Here is an 18,555-nt window from a genome sequence, read left to right as displayed (position 1 = left end):
ACCTTGCTGTCTCGTCCTCAAAGTAAACAGTCTCGGCCTTGACCTCATAATAAATGAAAATTGGTTCAAACACTAATTCTATATATATATTTTTTTTTAATGGAAATCTTAAAACTATTGATTGTCTCAAACTTGCATAATTCAGGTGCAACATGCTTAGAACTTGCCTACAGTGGCAATGCACCGAGGAGAGCAGGATTATTTAACCGTGCATTATAAATACCGTGCTCCCTTTGCAAAGCTCTCATTCCTACAAATATTAGCAAAAATTATGGCCTGTGACCACCCTTAAAAGCCCGTGACCAGACTGGCCCTTTTTCCTTCGGACTGGTTGAGAGTCTCACGGAAATAGGCAAAAGCAACAATCGACCAGCTTTCCACTAATGTGGTCACTGTGGAACAAGCCAAAAGTGATTAGTACATTGCTATGTTTGAAGTAGTGAATCCAAAATATGTCCTGAATAATTTATGTATTGCTCTATCCATTGCTCAACACAAGAGGTAGCTTTAACCGTTCCTCTGCCCTAGAGCTACCAGTCTCAGCTTAATCACTTCACCGATATTACACCACCTCCACACTGCTTTTTTTTGCCTTATTACTTGTGAATAAATAAAAGGTTCAAGCCAAACCTTCGAATCTAGCACAGACTCTAAATTAAAGCTGGCTGGCCAGGCATTTAATCCTTAATTGTCTGGTAATACTCAGATTTCTGTAGCTTTGATCCTTTATTTTTGCTCCTCACATTAATTACAACCTGTTGCATCACTGTGTGCTCCGTATTATCCTGTTTTCATGCTTACCTCTCAGTTTCACATGTAGTTTATTTCTCCCATGAGGCATATGCTGGAACTATAGCAATGATACAGAGAGTGTGACATAAATAATTTGTGAGCGACACTTTAATGTGCAGTGCTATCCCAGGACTTCCCAACCTACAGGCACAGGCAAGCGAGGCCCAAGATAACAAATAGGAATGAACACATCCAACACAACCAGGAATGCATTGGATTTTGTGCTGTTCAAGGTAAGGGATCTAGGGGAATGGAATACTGTCTGTTTTGAACACCCAGTACCAGCATCAACTCTATCAAAGTCATTGCACACTAAGCATAGCTATCTCCATATAACCAATAGGGGCCAACTGTAATCACAGGAAATTTTATTGCTGCCATTTCCCATCCAGTCAGCTCTCAGAGGCTGTTCATTGGTGTCAAATGTTGTGTCAGTTTTATATTATGAGCCTGTGCTCACTGGGAACTAGATATATATATACTGCATTTGTTTTAAAAAATGTTCAGTCAGGACAAAGAGAGCAAAGTTTAGTCTTGCCTGGATTCCATTAAATCTCTGAAGTAAGAATTCAGCTCCCCTAGCTCGTAGATCTGTCACATAATTTTCAATAATCTGCCGCTCATCATTATTTATTTCATTATCTCTAAAGCTATGCTTAATGTGTATAACTGTAAAACGCCTAACTATGCAGCTACATAGTACTCCCTCAGAATCACTGACAAGGCCACTAACCATAGAGCGGAATTCTATGGTGAACCAAAGAGACTCTCTCCGGATTTTCTGTGGATCCTATGCAACCATTACAAATGCTTGATTTTTATACTGCAAACTGTTTGATCCTGAAACACGGTCATCCCAATTCAAAAAGAAATGTGCTTCGCCAGTTTAATTCACATGTCAAAGATTTGATTTAACCAAGACCTTTTTGTGTGTAGTGAAGCAAACTGACCGTCAGTCAGCTGATCACTGAAAACACGGACTAAGTGCGTGATTCAAGATTATGCCTGGGTCTGCAATTCTATCTGATAGGAAGTGATTTAGTGCGTTTGAATTTCATGCATGGAGCGTTACGTGGAATTTCTATCGTCCTTACACTGTTGGGTTAGTCTACTTAATTGGTAACCATAAGTTGCTTTTCTGCTCACTGTAGCTATGGAACAAAGTAACATGTATGTTCTACAAGTAAACTTTGAGTTTTGCTTCCCACTTCCAATTTTTCCAGACTTCTTTTCCACTAATCCTTCAAAATTGCTTAATTCAGATATTCTAATTTTTATCTTCTTCTAGCGTTAATTTTCTCCTTTGCTTGATTCACATTTGAATTATTAGACAATTGAATTTTTGTTTAGCGCAATAAGCCTTTTGTGTTATGAGGATCAGACTTGCCCTCCCCTTTTGAACATTAAGGGAATAAAGTTTTCCTCTCTAAAATGAATTTCCCATGGTGTGAGTCTTGGGGAGTGCAACATTTGTTTCCCAGCCAAGTGTCTGCCTTTGTCTGCTGCCCAGAACAGCAGGAGACAACACGAGACCCCAGATATAAAACCAACCCGACAAATGAACTGATGCTGATTAAACAAGCATCATAAAAGTCAATGCATCAAAAAAGTAAAGGTGCTCTCACCACAGAGGGAAATAAAAAGGCAGATTGAAGTGAGAAAATAAGGAATACCTGTAAATTCAGCAGCGACAAGCCTTCGAATGTCAACTACATTTTCTAAAATGTTCTGGCAGATTTCAGGAGAAAACTTGTGCAATGAAACTCAACATTAAAAAGCACAAAATAGCAGTTTTAAAAAACATGTCGAAAAGAACAAACAAAATACTTAATGGGCTACTGTCTTGATCAATCTGCTGCTTGTTAGGGAGAAATGACCTAAAAAAAAAAACAGCCCTGCCTCAAATTACAAAAGTCCCTTGCACAGTATATGTAGTGAGAGAGATTTATGCAAGAAACAGGCAAACCCATCTTCTAAAATCATATACACTATGAGTTTCTCTCCCTCGTTAATAGATGTATGTATGTTTGAAGCAACAGATTCTAACTTATAATTACTACCAGTTCTAATAGTTATTGCAGTGCAATTAGAGAGATTAAAAACCCAATATTCTCCTTGTTGCTGATCAATACATATATCCTTTGCTATAGTGCTGTGAATTGATGCAGCCAGCGTCTGCCATGTAGGCGGTGTTCTCATCCAGGTGAGACAGGGGTACAGTGTCTTCTTCGTTCACGTGTCGATCAAATTCGGACTTCAGCAGTGGCCGTTGATTGTCAGGAAATGCCAAAGAGAAGAGTGCTTCAGGTTCGCAGACAAACTTGTACACGTATCGCTCGCCAGCCACCTGCAAACAGCAAAGGCCATTGGAGTACACTGGAGGACACTTATCTGTTCTATACATGGAGAGCACCAATGCCTCACTTCAGACCTTGGATGCCAGCTCTGTTTGCAAGCTTCCTTCCCCTCCTCCTTTATGGTTCATGAGGAAATCAATTTTCCATGACTGACAGCAGCCATTTCACACGTGTAAGCTTAGACATGAATTTTTGGCAGGTCGTTTGACCGTGGAGGGCATTGCAGAAAGTCCTCTCCCATTTTCAGCCAAGTCCCAGCAAACATGCACGTCCCAGGTACAAGACTGGTTAGTGAACAGAGTGTAAGTCTGGCTAATTATCTCCAGCACAGAAAAGTTGAGGCCAATTGTAGTGGCTCAGGTGAGATCAGATAACAGCACATTGCTCAATTCCACACCAGGGTACTTACTGGAAGACAAAGCCTAAAAAGTATGTTAACAATAGGTTACAACATTTTGGAACTTGAGCTCAGTTCCTGGGCCAGAGAATTGGGTGGAAAACATTTTACTTTCCCCCATCAAAAAAAAATGATAAAGTTAGGAAGCAGTCTCAATTCAGCTACTAGAAGATAGGAAATAAGTACAGGAAATAAAGATGTTCCATCATATTATCAATTTTCTATAAACTGTATATAATTCTTATTTCATCATTATTCTTTTCCCCATCTGGCCTCTCAACATTGCCTATTCCTGCCACTTTCTTTCTAGACAGGGTAGATGCAGGAAAGATGTTCCCGATGGTGGGGGGAGTCCAGCACCAGGGGTCACAGTCTGAGGATTGGGGTAGACCATTTAGGACTGAGATGAGGAGAAATTTCTTCACCCAGAGAGTGGTGAGCCTGTGGAATTCGCTACCACAGAAAGCAGTTGAGACCAAAACATTGTATGTTTTCAAGGAGGAGTTAGATATAGCTCTTGGGGTGAAAGGGATCAAAGGGTATGGGGAGAAAGCAGGAGCAGGCTATTGAGTTGGATGATCAGCCATGATCCTAATGAATGGTGGAGCAGGCTCGAAGGCCCGAATGGCTTACTCCTGCTCCTATTTTCTATGTTTCCTTGAGCTCAGTCAGCCAACAGTTTGGTAAACTGGCTGACAGAATTCCAAAAGGACACGTAGAAAGAACTGCAAGGAAATGTGTAGTTGAACCATGTAAAGAAACCTAACATTCTGGCCCCATAACCTCTAATTCTGGGATTCAATTGCGGCAGGGGGGGGGCGGGGAAAGAGAGAGAGAGAGAGAAAGGGTGAGGGGAGACGCTTGCTTTCTTAAGATCACAACTAAAGTCGTAGCTTTCTCCCAGAGATACTTCATCCTGACTGTATCCCTGTCCTTTTTGCCCTCTGCACCCCACCTTGATAAGATGGGTCACTTGGGAATCCTGCTGCGCCCCTACATAGAACGCCACATGAGCCATGCTGAACTTCATTTAATTATGGAATGGGAGATTCAAATACAGGAGGTTAAACTGAAAGTTGTGACCCAGTGGTCTACAAAGCCAGGCCTCTCTTTTTATGGATTGGAGTGTGACCAAGGGCTTCTGGAAATTACAGTCTTAGTTCTGTGGTGGTAACAGAATGCATGCTGCAGTCTGAAATGAGGACTGGCGTCAGGAAACCTCCAAAGGCAGAGAGTTAGCTGGTTGGTTGGGAGCAGGTTTGGAGGCCGGTCCACGCTAGTTGTGGAAAGGTGCGGGGATGTGGGTGGGGAGGTGGGGTCCCCAAGGGAGGAAAACAATTATTGGGAATAAACTTATACATAAGAATTTCTGTGAATATTTTATGAAGTTTTATATCTTGGGCTATATAGGTCTTAAGCAGTTACCCAATAAAAAAGAAAATTGACAGACCCAACAGTGTTGATGCAGATGCTAGTCATGATAAACCAGGAAACTTTGTCGTAAAAATGCTCACTTTAATGTAATTATACTAAACCAACCTTTTGCATGATCCCCTTCTCATAATAGTAGCGAAGGGAACGGCTAAGTTTATCATAGTTCATGGCTGGCCTATTTTTTTGCATTCCCCAAAGCCTTGCCACCTGTAAAACAAAATAAAATCAAATCATTAGTTCAATGTGTATACAGTACAGTACAAAAAAATTTAATGGTTTTGGTACTTGCTATCATGTGACCTCATGGGGAGGAAATCCGCCATCCTTACCCACTCTGGCCTACATGTGACTTCAAATCCACAGCAATGTGATTGACCCTTAACTGTCCTCTGAAATGGTGTAGCAAGTCACTCAGTTGTATCAAAGTGCTACAGAAAAATGCATCTATGCCGCATAGACTGTGGTGGTTCAAGAAGGCAGCTCACGCCATCGTTTCAAGGGGAATTAGAGTTGGGCAATAAACACTGGCCTTGCCATCGACACTCACTTCCCAAGAACAAGTTTTAAAAATATCAAATTATGACTGAGTTGCATCAGGATTGTTCTATCGTTGTGTAGACAATAGGTACAAGATTTCAGAATAGTCCTCTCTGCAGTACAATTTTGTGATCTCAGGGTTTGTGCAGGTTTAATCAGTAATATCAGCTGCTATTAAATAAGACAACAAAGTCATCACCTGGGGCCTAGCAACAGGTTATCAGAATGAAAGAATCTGTCTACATTCACAGAGTAAGATAGCAGTTTGGATGCAGACCCTTTCTCAGGACATTTATTCTGACGAACAGTCCAACTTGAAATGTTAACTTATCTTTTTCTTTACAGCTGGTGACATAGCTGTTGTGTTTTTCCTGTATTTTCTTTCAGGTTTCCGGTATTTGCATTTTTAAAAAAATAAGGTAGATTCGTTTGATACTATCAAGTTCTGTTGCACCATTGCTAAGGTTGGTACCCAGCACAAAACTTTAGATAATAAGTCATGGCATAAGTAGCGTGTAATACACTATTGTCACTTAGGAGAAATATCTGCTTATGGTGTGGCTGACGCAACCTACCCACATAACCATGGGGCCAAATTACTTTGAGAATATTTTCAATATGGCACAGATGAATATTCTTAATGTATCAGTACTGGTGCGGAAATCAACAAAGCTAAATGTGATCTGGAGATCAAAGAAGCAGCAAACTACTAAAACCAAGGCTATTAAAGCTTGGGTAGCCAGCTAAAGAGACTTCCATTTATATAGCACCTTTCATGACCACCAGCTGTCCCATAGCACTTCACAAACAATGACATTTTTTTGACGAGTAGTCACTTTTGTAATATAGGAAATGCAGCAGCCAATTTGCATGGCAAACTCCCACAAACAACAATGTGATAATGACCAGATGATCTGTTTTTGTGGTGTTGATTGAGTGATAAATATTGGTCAGGACACCGAGGATAACTCCCCTGCACTTCTTTGGAATAGCACCATGGAATCTGGGGGCAAACAGGGCCTTGGCTTAACATCTCATCTGGAAAGACAGCACCTCCAACTGTGCAACACCCCCTCAGTACTGCACTGGAGTGTCTGTCTTGATTTTGTGCTCAAGTTGGAGTGGGACTTAAACCCACAACTTTGTGACTCAGAGGTGAGGGTGCCACCAACTGAGCCACAAATGACACAGTAACAAGGTACAAATATGTTATGAAAGCCACACTTACCTCATCGGAGAGGAGGTCAGGAACTCCAAATCCTGACAGACTTCAGAGTTTCTGCGCATGTGCAGTTCTGCATGCATAAATTCTTTGAGCTCAGGATGGGCCCAGTGCACCTGGGCAGTAAAGAGAAAACGGCGCAAAAACCCATGGAGGCAAGTGTCCCAGGCAGGGAACAGAGAGAGGGGATAGGGAGAAGCCCCAAAGGGAGAGAGGGGACGGAGAGGTGTCCCAAAAGAAGAGTCCCAGACAGGAGACAGGGACAAGAAGAGGTCCCAGTTAAGTTAAAAGTAGGAAAGGGCTGCAATTAGCAGACTATAAATGAAGTGAGCTCAGAAGAAGCCCTGAAGACACAAGGAGGCAGCAGAAGGTTGGTGACTCCATGCTGTGGGCTGTTGGGACGAAGGTATTTCTTTGGAGCAGTAGTGTTCTGCTCAGGGCAGGCGAAGAGCTGAACCTGTGCTTTTGAGTTGGTGCTTGAGTGTAGATTTGGGAATCAAGGGGAACGGAATCTGGGGAGATGAGATCGAAACTCTGCGAGGTGGGCCGACACTGAGGCTGTCCAAGTTGGCGCGACTTGTGGAGAGAATTTCAACGCGTGATCGTTGAAGGTGGAATCCTGCATCAGTGCGACAGAGATTGGTTGACTCACCATGTTTACTGATGTCTGGGTGGGTTGTTGAGAAATCGGTGGACTCTGTCATGGTCGCATCTACCATTTATCATGCAGTGTGGTGTGTTCAAATACAATTTGCCTGTTAATTCACCTGTACCTTATATTAACCCTGAATGTTAGAGTATGAAATAGGTATTGTAAATTGTTTTATCTTTCTGACCTTGTAAAGTGAAGTTTATTTTTGTTGGTTCAAATCCCACGGGATCTTGTGGCTTCATTCTCTTAGCAAGCATCTTGAGTCTCAAACTTTGTTTACTTTAAGCAAAATATTATCGGTCTCTAACCAGATTTTTACCAAAACCTTGGGAGTCTGGTCGAGGATCATAACAAATCTGAATCCTGGGCAACAAGATAGTTGATCAGAAGATAAATTGTTAAAAAAAAGTGTCACATTTAACATTAACATGGCAGAAGGTTCCGTAAGAAAGTAATGCAAATGGGCTGCAGCTGTTAGCTGACCTATTAATGATAGTGGGATTGGGGTCAATGCTGCTGAGCTAGAAGAGAGAGTAAAGCCAATCAGCTGACTTCTTATTGGTATCCCAGTGGTGCCGACTGCAAATGTGGATCTGTGGGTTCAGCTGCAGAATAATCTGTCAACACTCACTATCTAGGCTCACCCTTGAAGAGTGGTCACTTGGATAAGATACAGGATAGCAAATGAACATCTGTGGAGAACAACAAGGGAGAATGTTGGCAAGGGGAAAAAAATTACAGCAGCAGAGATAGTGGTCAAATTGCTCAGTAGTTAGTAACAGAAGCTACAATTCAATGTTGCACCTGAGAAATGGCAGGCCCGGTGAAGGCCACAGTTAGTGCTCAGAATAGGCAAAGAACTGGGTCGATGTCTTTTTTTGCAAATTTTATGCTTTGCTTCCATCCCACCTTGAAGGTGCCACCTGGAATACAGTTTGATGAATGCCTACAGCCATCAATACTTCAGCCAAACGGCCATTCTTCAGGTTGGACTCTGGACAGTGGGTGGTGATTTGACCACTGGGACATTAATATTTCCCACAGTTACAATGAACATATTTTGTAATTTAGTTGGGTTACATTGCAGGTGTGCAGCCGGGTGATTTGTGCCAATTCCTGGTGAGTAATGCTAGAGAAGGATAAATCAGAATTATCATTCACTTCTTTCCGTGTGCAGCACGAAATATAAGTAAGTTCCCCTTAAAAGGGCAGCCCAAATTTAGATGTCCCAAGGGTTAAACCATTTGGACTGCATGAACCAATAGGCTATCAGGTCTTAGTTTAGCAATATGCCCCCGATCGTACAATGCTTTCTTGAAGCTTTGAGCACTAAGGGAGAGTAACTTTGTTAAATGGAGTCATCAATTACCCATTGACACTAATGTGCAGGTCACTGATCTCAGTTTATTACTTTGATGGAAATGTTATGATTTTTCAACTGTCAGCACCTGGCCCTGGGTACAGAATGATGCCATTTCCATGTCAGCAAATAAAAATGATGCATAGCTTAGAGGAAAGCCAAAGCTCATCGTGGATCATGTGTGGGTCCCAGGTTTTGGGTGTAAAGGCTGACCTTGCGATGTTAACAAGCTTGTCGCAGCTCATGCATCGCCTGAGTACGTGGGTGTGGGACTGAGCCATACAGGTCAGGAGAGAGCTGGGGCCAGTCACCTATCTGTGCAATGATTGTTCATCTCAGTAAGAGTGCTATATGGAAGCCTCGGGCTAGAGAGAAAAGAATATCCATTTCTCACAGGTATCCCTGGAATACTGCCACAGAGTGTAGACAGCATGAGCTGAGGCTGTGATTTACACACACAAAGATTAAAAGCTTGCCAATGCTCACACTCCATGTTTACACAATGGCCATTTTGGTGGGATATCAGAAGAGCCAGTGCCTTTAGGAGGGAGTAGCAGGCAGAAATCCTGGCAGGAAAAGCAACTCGTAAATCACACAAATGCTCAAGAGTTAAACCAACATGCCAACTGACAGTAATGCCAGTGTCACGGAGCAACGTGGTGCAGGTTAATCTTCGGCTCTGCTAAGTTCATGTATTCAACTGGGTTACTGTGACAGAGAAGAGACTGGACACATACCCCACAGGAAAACAGGAGAAAACAAGTGAACATCATCACTAAACCTTTCCTTTGTGCTTTTCAGCAGCCATCTCGACAAAAACACAAGCAGAGGCTTCGGGAAAATCTGTCAGCTATCGAATGACCATCCTTTGAGTAAATGCCGCAAGTCTTCCAACCTTTATGTATAGCAGACGAGCCCAAATCTATGGTTGGCTCCCACATCTATAGTTGGCTAACGTCCACATACCTGTGTTTTCCTGCAGAGATCATTTGATAGATATTAGCACTGAGAACCATAACTAATTCTAGCCTGCCTCTAGCAAGTGGGTTACTGCAAGTTAGAAAATGCTGTTTTCTTGAGTAGAACTTCCAGGAACGATCCAAATAACCAGCACAAAGAATCTCATATCATTAGCAACAAAGTAACAGCAAATCATGCTGGCACTCACTCTTTAGGCTGTAAGTGGCTATGTGGATGATGCACTGGAGAACTGTGAACATCAATGCAACTACATGCCAAATAGTGGGCAATAGTCAGGAAAGGAGGGCTGAAAACTGCAGTTTTAGGTGACTTGTGACTAATTAATGGGCTTCATATGTACTTGCGTTTTGTAGGCAATCTTAATTTGAGCGGAACATTTTTTGACAAACCACCTAAAATTGAATCATTTATCAGAATCTAACAGTGTATTTTATTTCATGGTCTGAAAGTTGCTGCTCCATAACTCAAATTTACAATTCATAAATAACCGTTTCAGATATCGCTTAATGCTCTCTCCTTGTCCTGAAGAAACTTATTTGAAATATTACATTATAATGAGTATTATAAATCAAGTGGAAAGCTAACTAATCAAACTGAATGTCTTGGCAAGTCCACCCTCTATCATGAAACTTTGCAAAAGTACCTTTCAATTGTCTTATTTTAATCAGTGTCCCTGTGCATTAAAGCAGGAGTGCTGGGAAAATCCACACTATTGCACACAAATCCCAAGATGACAAAAAATTAGCTGTATTGTCAGTTCTTAATGGAAACTAAATGGCAGATTATCAAGTCTCCAAATGGCATCGCTGATTTCTGCTCTGACTGAATGTCCTGCCTGTCCCTAACCCACCAGGTTCAGTGCTCCATGAGCGGCACTCATCTCTGTGTCGACTAGCAAAATCAGAGATTGCTGCAACGTATGATCCATCAGCTGATCTGGTTCATAGACTTTCCCCCAGTCCAACCATCTAGAATGCTGGCAGATGGGGCACAAAGAATCAATCAATAAAGATCAGCCCGACTCCAAGCATGTTAGCTCCCCAGCCACAGAGGTGAGCGTTAAACTTAAGAATGTGTGGATAATTGCGGCACATAATCGAAGGGTCGTTATATCATGTAGATAGAAACATAGAAAATAGGAGCAGGAGTGAGTCATTCAGCCCTTCAAGCCTGCTCCACCATTCAATATGATCCTCTATCTCAAAGCCATACCCCCATTCTCCTCATACCCCTTGACGTCCAGAAATCTATTTCCTTCTTAAATATATACAGTGACTTGGCCTCCACAGCCTTCTGTGGTAAAGAATTCCACAGGTTCACCACCCTCTGAGTGAAGTTTCTCCTCATCTCAGTCCTAAATGGCCTACCCCGTATCCTGAGATTGTGACCCCTTGTTCTAGACACCCCAGCCAGAGGAAACAAGGTTGACAACGTGAGAATATTTCTGCCCCAATTTTCCCATACCATTTTCTATACCACCTTCTCAGTTTACAAGCATTCATGCTCGAGAGCTGCAATTGCAGTGAGCAGCCTTAATTACTAGAAGTGCTAAATGAGAAATGAGAACCATAATGGATGGAAAATCTGGGGAATGCGAAGCCAAAATCCCAAGATCCACTTCTAGCAAGTACCATTTCGGAAGGTTTGCCCTCAATTATTTATACTAAGCATCTGGTACTGGATTTCAGTCGATTTTTGGACCTGCCTCAAAATGGAGGGGTACAACACCAGCATAAAGTTGGATTTGTATAGCGCGTTTAATGTAATAAAATGTGCCAAAGATGCTTCACAGGAACATTACAAACTAACACCAAGCCACATAAGGACGCATTAAGGTTCATGACCAAAAACTTGGTCAAAGAGGGAGGTTTTAAGGGGTGTTGTGAAGAAGGAAAGAGATGTTGAGGGGCAGGGAGATTTAGGGAGGAAATTCCAGAGTTTAGTGCCTAGGCTACTGAAGGCACAGCCACCAATGGAGGAGCAATTACAAAAATCGGGGAAATTCAAGGGGCCAGACCTGGAGGAGCACAAGATTTCTCCGAGGGTTGTGGGACTGGAGAAGATTACAGAAATAGGGAGGGGCGAAAGCATGGAGTGAATTGAGAACAAGGATAAGAATTTTAACACTGAGGCATTGCTTGGCTGGCAGCTAATGTAAGGTCCAGTAAACACAGGGTGATGGTGAACAGGACTTGGTGCGAATTAAGACACAGGCAGCATAGACTTTCAGATGAACTCAAGTTTACAGAGGGTACGATGTGGGAGACTGGGCAGAGACGCTTAGACTAGTGAAGTGTGAAGGTGACAAAAGAATGTGGGTTTCATCAGATGAGCTGAGTTGGGGAGAGGAGTCAGGCGATGTTTCAGAGGTGAAAATATGCAGTCTTAGTGGTTACCTCCGTATGCAAGAGCAATGCAAGTGGAAACAATGATTTAGTAATTGAATCCCAGCAAGTCTTTATACATAAAAGCTGAACTTAAACAACTTTTTAAACCATAGTTTAAAATTTAGTTTAAGCGTTCTTCCTATATAATCAGAATAGTGCCCAATCATTTGAGATTCAGGCCAATGATATATGTCAGATGTTTGACATGGTTATGTTACTTCAGTTGTCATTTTAGCTGATGGTGTGATTTTCCTTGTAATTGATTCATTTTCCAGTGCTAAGCTGATTATAATGGCTCCCTCCTCAAATCTGTTTTGGCTCTTGCAAGGGTGACATCATAACGGAGCAAAAATCAATTGTAAACTTTTAAAAATACTTGCTTTAAATCGTACTTGAAAATTCTGCAATTCAAGCTAGATTTTTTTCTGGAGAGTGATAGAGACATTTCTCCCTACAAACAGAGATCACCACCTGAAACAGATTCTGCGTCGGTTGGAGGAGGTTAAAAAAACTCTGGAGCAACTTAAGAAATGGTTGGCTGGGGTGAGGTGGGAGAAGGAACATGATTAGACTCTTACGAGATGGATAAGCAAGGACAGGGAAATAGCCTCCCTCAGGTTTATAATTCTTGTGATTGCACCTCTCTTCAACAGACACCTTTCCTTAACTAAGCTGCACTGCAGCCCAACATTATTCACCACAGGCTGGCTTTTGAAATGATCCAACTGTGCACTGATGTGTTATCAACTCGGGTGATACATAATGGCTGTTTTGAGTCCCTAATGTACAGTGATACATTGAGAGGTGGTGGGCAAGTGAGCTGCGTCAGGCCTGGTTTAACTGTTTCTTTATTACTTCTTTCAAATGTTTATTTTCTTTTCAATCTAAATCTGTTTTATTTAAAAGTCGTGCCAATGTACACATTTCCTGTGTCACACTTACCTCCTGTAACAGTGGTGGCTGCATCTACTCCTGTCAGCTTTTCCATCTTGCCTCTCAACCACGTCCTGCGTGTCACACTTAAACTCTCTCACAGCTGCTGAGCTCTCACATCAATACAGCTCCTGTAAACACGGTCCGACCCCAACCTCAAGCACAGAGGATTTCCAGATACCAAAATGGATGTTCTCAGTGATTGCTTAAAAGCATTGAAAGCACACCCTACCTATTTCAAGCTAGTAGCTTAACCTCTCCACTGCAGCTTTACAGGGTTTGCAGGTTAGGCCTTCAAGCATGAGGTTGAGGGGCAGGGTCCAATCCAGGCAGGATGGATTCTGATCAAAGCAAGAGAGAAAAGGGATGTGTTGCTGCAGAAGCAACTGGTTGGTGGGAGGAGGAGGGGGGGGGGGAGGGAAAGAGAGAGAATTTGTTGAAAGGTTCCTCCTCTGGGGGTGTATTTTGAATAATACAAGTGATGCTGGGGGAATACTTTGAAGAAATCCCATCCACACCACAAATACCGGCCCCCAACCCCCGCCATTTCTAATACCCATAGGGCAGAATTTTACATCTCGCAGGCGGGCGTGTGCCCGGCCCGATTGGGTCTAATAGCGCGCTATGACTTGGCGAGTGTCCCGACTCCATTGTGCACTCGCAGGATATTTCGGTTGGCGGGCACGCGCAAGAGTCGGCAGCCCAGCCGCCGACAATTAAGAGGCCTATTAAGACCATTAAACCAGCAATTCGTGTCTTTCGCTGCCCGTCCAACCTTACGATTGGTACATGGGCGAATAGGCGGTGGGCGGCCTTTGCACGTTTTAGGAAACCTCATCCACGGGCAGGATGAGGTTTCCAGCTATAATTATTTTTTTTTAATTAAAATTTTAAACATCATTTTTAATACGTCCCTGTTCATGTGATTGAGTCGCACGTGGGGACATGTCTCCCTTATTTTTAAAATCTTGGTATTTTTCATTGTAAACTTCTTCAGCTGCCTGAGGCAGCTCTGTGCCCTCAGGGAGGTTTCAGTGAGCAGGCGCACACTTCGGCGCTCGCCCTCCTCCTGCCCCCACCCTGGCAGCGCTGAGGTTCTCAGCATGTGGTTCACGCTAGCTGGCTGTTAATTGGTCAGCCAACGTGAAATTGCGGTCGGGGCCCGATCGCGGGCAGTGGTCCATTTCGTGGGCGCTCCTGGGCCTGCCCACTGCACCCACCCGACGGAAGGGAAAATCCTGCCCATAATTTTCCAACTCTTTCCAACTGATTCTGATTACTTCCACTCTCCGTTTTGCCCTAATGCCTCCCCACTACTGGCTGCCCTACTCTCGATAAAAATTCTATCGTTGTATTTCTGGCAGCAGAACACTATAAAACTGTTCCCCTGCCATCCCAGTACTGAGACATCATGAGCTCACTTCCCCACTCCTACCAAGCCAGCAGCCTCTTCAGTACTCTGGCACCTCCCCTTTCCACTCCTCCCACTCTCAAAGACCTGGTATCATATCCAGACACCCCTTCCATTCCCCCAATGTCAGCTGTGGCTCAGTTAGTTGCACTTTCGTCTTTGAGGCATGAGGCTGTAGGTTCAAGTCTCACTCCAGGACTTAAGCACAAACGCCAAGGCTAGCACTCCAGAGTGATCCTGAGGGAGTGCTGTGCTGCTGAAGGTGCCATCTTTAGGATGAGACTTTAAACAACTCTGCCATGCCCTTTCAGGAAGATGTAAAAGGACCATTGCATATTTTGAAGAAGGGTAGCGGAATTATCCCTGATGTCTGGCCAATACTCATCCCCAATCAGCACCATAAAAACAGATTGTCTGGTCATTATCGCAGTGCTGATTGTGGGAGCTTGCTATGCGTTTCTACATTATAAACAGTGACTGAACTTCAAAAGTATTTAATTGGCTGTAAAGCGCTTTGAGAACTGCTGTGGTTGTGAAAGGTGCTGTATAAATGCAAGTCTGCCTTTTTCTTTCCCCCCCAGACCCTTACATCCTTTGCAGTCCCAACAAGCCCCCCTGCCCCCCCTCCCCACAAACCCTGGAATATGGTTCCTCTGACTCAGGCTTCTTGTACATCCCCTCACCTCTTTGCCCCAGTATTGGCAGTTGTGCCTTTAGTTCCATGGAACTGATATTCTGGTGCCTGTGATTCCAGTTCCCTCTGCTCCTTTGAGCTCTTTTAAATCCATTTCTTTGGCCAAGCCCAACATCTCCTTCTTTGGTTCAGAATCCACTTTTTAAATTACACTAATGTGAAGCACTTTTGGATATTTCTCTACATTAACGCCAAATTGCTTGTTTTCTACATATAGCTCAGCGAACACATGCAAAAATAGAGGCAAGTCCTAACTTATCGGAATATCACCTGGAAGCCCATTGCCAACTCCACCACCACCTACACTTCCTGCCTCTCCTTCCTCAGGCATTCCACTACTACCCTCCGGTTTCTCATAACCCAGGAGCTCTCAATCTATGTGATGGACTGAACTCTTGCTTCCCCTTCATTCCATACCATCCCTCCCTTTGCAGCAGTAGCCACTCCCTGGCCTCATACTGATGCTCGGCTCCCACACAGTGTCAGCTGTTCCCTCATGACAGTTTCCAGGCTTTCGTTCTTTAGTCTATTAGCAAAGGCTTGGAAAACGCACCAGTCGTTTTTACGAAATAAAAAATCTCGAACCTATTTCCTCACCTCTTCTGGTTCGACCAGTTTGAATTCCATGCCTCGACCTGTCCAAGCAATGAAGTTAGAGTTGGATGGATCGTCCAGGAGTGCAACTAGGAACTGCCACAGCTGGAGAGACCCCCGGCGCTGGTACAAAGGACCCTCGCGATATGTATTGATTTCCTGTTTGATGTCACCTGCCAAACGAAAACAAAATATTAAATGCACCTTGTTGCATGAGCCCACCAAATTCTCAGAACTATATCATGAGCTGTAGTGTATAGTTGGTTGATTGTTCCATTTTGTGCAGAGATAGTTTGCGCATTTTGTTTTATTGAGAAACCTGGGTGAAGGGCAAGGCCCATAAAGCAGGGCAGACCGTGACTGAAAAGAACATGAGACGGTACAATATAAACATTACGTAGCAGTGAATAGGTGACACTAAGCTTGGGTGTTCTTTTTTTTTAAAACCTCAGATTATAGCAGAGAAGGGGCACTGAGGGATGTAAACAATTCCACAGTTTTGAGCTCCTAGGGAAGAAGGTTACAGCTGCCTGGGGCTGATGTTAGGATTGATGGGGTTAACGGTAGAGATGGAGGGGATGTCGGACACGAAACTCAGCTCAGGACTGAAAAAAAAAACAACCTTTACTTCCTCCTGTGCGAGTAGCCCAGGCAGGAGGAGGTGGAATCAGCTGAAAACCATGGTCGTCTTCTTCCCAATTGAAGGAACATGCAATTCTTCGAAGACAGGTTGACATTAGTGATGGATGAGCTAGTGCTGGTGCCACCAAAATAGGAATGGAAACAGACCTTTAGGGGTGATGGTAGGGGTGAAAAGAGAAGCCATCAACAGAGAGGCAGTGGCTGCATTGGAACAGGTAGCAGGAACCTTTCAAGAACAGTCTCACAGAGTTGGACAACAGGAGAGGCAGGGCAGGAGGATGGCATGGCAAACCATGTTAAAAACTACAGCAAGGTCAAAGAGGACAAATTGGAATAATACACCATGGTCACAATCAGACAAGGTATTGTTCATGGAAAATAAAGGATACAGAATTAGTCAGTCAAGAAGTAGTGCTTAAGTGACAGCAAGCCTGTTTTTTTAAGTTTGTCAGCTGTAGTAGGAAAGCAACACTAAAGGCGTGATGTCCCTTCATTTTTATGTCTAGGGAAAAGTAGAGTACAGTAAGAGAAAGTGAGATGAGTCATGTTTCCCATATAGTGAGGGTGCAAAAACAAGATTGTGTGGAGAAACTTAGAAAGAATGCATCACCTATTCATCACCAAATTAAACCACCTACTAGCATCAAGTGGTAGATAGTGGGTGAGTAAATTATACATTAAATATTTGGGTTTAAGCCTTTTACTTTAATACTAAAGCCTCAGAAGCAAAGATTCAGACGAAATCAGACGACACATTGATGGGTCCAATCTGATAAATTGACCAGCAGAGGCCGGGAGGAAGTAGGGAGCAAGCACTTCTCTCATAGTTCATGTAAAATGTAGTGCTGGGGGAGAAAGCAGAATATTACACAACACAATAGCTATGTTCACACTTCATTGTGAGGCTCCTGTGCTGGACCGCATTCAGCAAATGGTAATAAACTCCATTCCCACTAGTCAGGTTGAGCCACTGTTTCCAATGGAAAATCCACTTGAGTATTTTAAAGGAAATGTGCCCAGCCAGGAATAACTAGGCACAGCTTGGTTTGTGAAAGAGCTACATTAACAACTTTTACTTGGATCACTCACACGTTTTAGGCATGAGGGTGCCAAGGTAAAAATCAACTTCCACAACTATCACTCCTTTTTACCAACATTGATCGCATAGTGTAATAAGTAAAGATAAATTTATATCCATGTCGCTACCTTGTGCCTTCTCACCCATTTCACACCGCTGAACTAAAATACCCTGACAACTTGTGATTGAGTTTAGAATGGGCAGGACACTTATCAAGTTGAGCCAGTTAAGGGTTTGATTGCATTGGCTGACTTGCATTGTTTAAACTGGATGAAACCACTACTCTGGGCCATTCATTCATTCCCACAAATTATATTTGATGTTTCAAAGCTCAGTGTACACGTGGAACAATTTTATTGCAGAGCACTCTGGAGAAAATGGAAAATTCTTGTAATCTCTATAATGCTTGTGGATGTGATGCAAGGATCTTATTATAGTCCTCATGATCCTACACTCCATTTGCATTGGGTCCCTGTTTCAAGGCAACATTGCATTTAAATTTGCTTGTCATAGTTGGCCATCGTGTGGGATGTTCCACCTCAGACAAGGAGGGAAAATACTGCCATTGTTGCTGTTAACATTACTCCCTCTTGTTCAACCATGGCTGAAAACCATTTCAAGTCGTTCCTTAGATAATTTATTTTTTTGATTTAGAACTGGGAATTATCTGACCTGAAAAGTCAGTGCAAATCCCGCTCTATTCCTCAATTTGTACTTGTTCGAATAATTATTCAGAATTGAAGGTGCAAACTCGATCAGTCTAGGGAAGACACATGGGGAGGTAATTTTCACCCTTGCCTTTGGATGGTAGAGGCAGAATGGATCACCTGACGAGTTTAATTTATTTCCACCAATTTACTGGTCAAATGGTGAAGGTGAAATTATCCCTCAAGAGGTGGGAAATGAGAATTGTGTGTAAAATAAATTTTAAAAGACAATTAGAGTCCATAACGGGAGGGGAAGGGGGTCAAAAACTTAAAGGGCATCTCAGCCTAATATCAGTCTTTACCAGGCCTGACGGAACAGATTAAAACCAAAGGAAAGGGAACACTCGATGCAGGCAAGAGCCTCGGGCAAGTGATGG

General features: G+C 43.0%; 1 protein-coding gene across 1 annotated transcript in view; it reads right to left on the bottom strand.

The window, feature by feature from the left end:
• Positions 1-953: 953 nt before the first annotated feature.
• etv4 (ETS variant transcription factor 4) overlaps positions 954-18,555 on the bottom strand; it is an 80,527-nt gene continuing 62,925 nt past the window's right edge. Inside the window, exons 10-12 of the mRNA XM_078529715.1 lie at positions 15,755-15,924; positions 5,086-5,187; positions 954-3,139 (exon numbers count right to left, since the gene is read on the bottom strand). Of these exons, the coding sequence (XP_078385841.1) occupies positions 2,918-3,139; positions 5,086-5,187; positions 15,755-15,924 (494 nt within the window). The 3' untranslated portion in view covers positions 954-2,917. The remainder of the gene's footprint in view (positions 3,140-5,085; positions 5,188-15,754; positions 15,925-18,555) is intronic.

Source organism: Cetorhinus maximus, chromosome 25 (assembly GCF_964194155.1).
Source record: "Cetorhinus maximus chromosome 25, sCetMax3.hap1.1, whole genome shotgun sequence".
Taxonomy (NCBI): Eukaryota; Metazoa; Chordata; class Chondrichthyes; order Lamniformes; family Cetorhinidae; genus Cetorhinus; species Cetorhinus maximus.
This window is presented reverse-complemented; position numbering and strand designations above follow the sequence as displayed.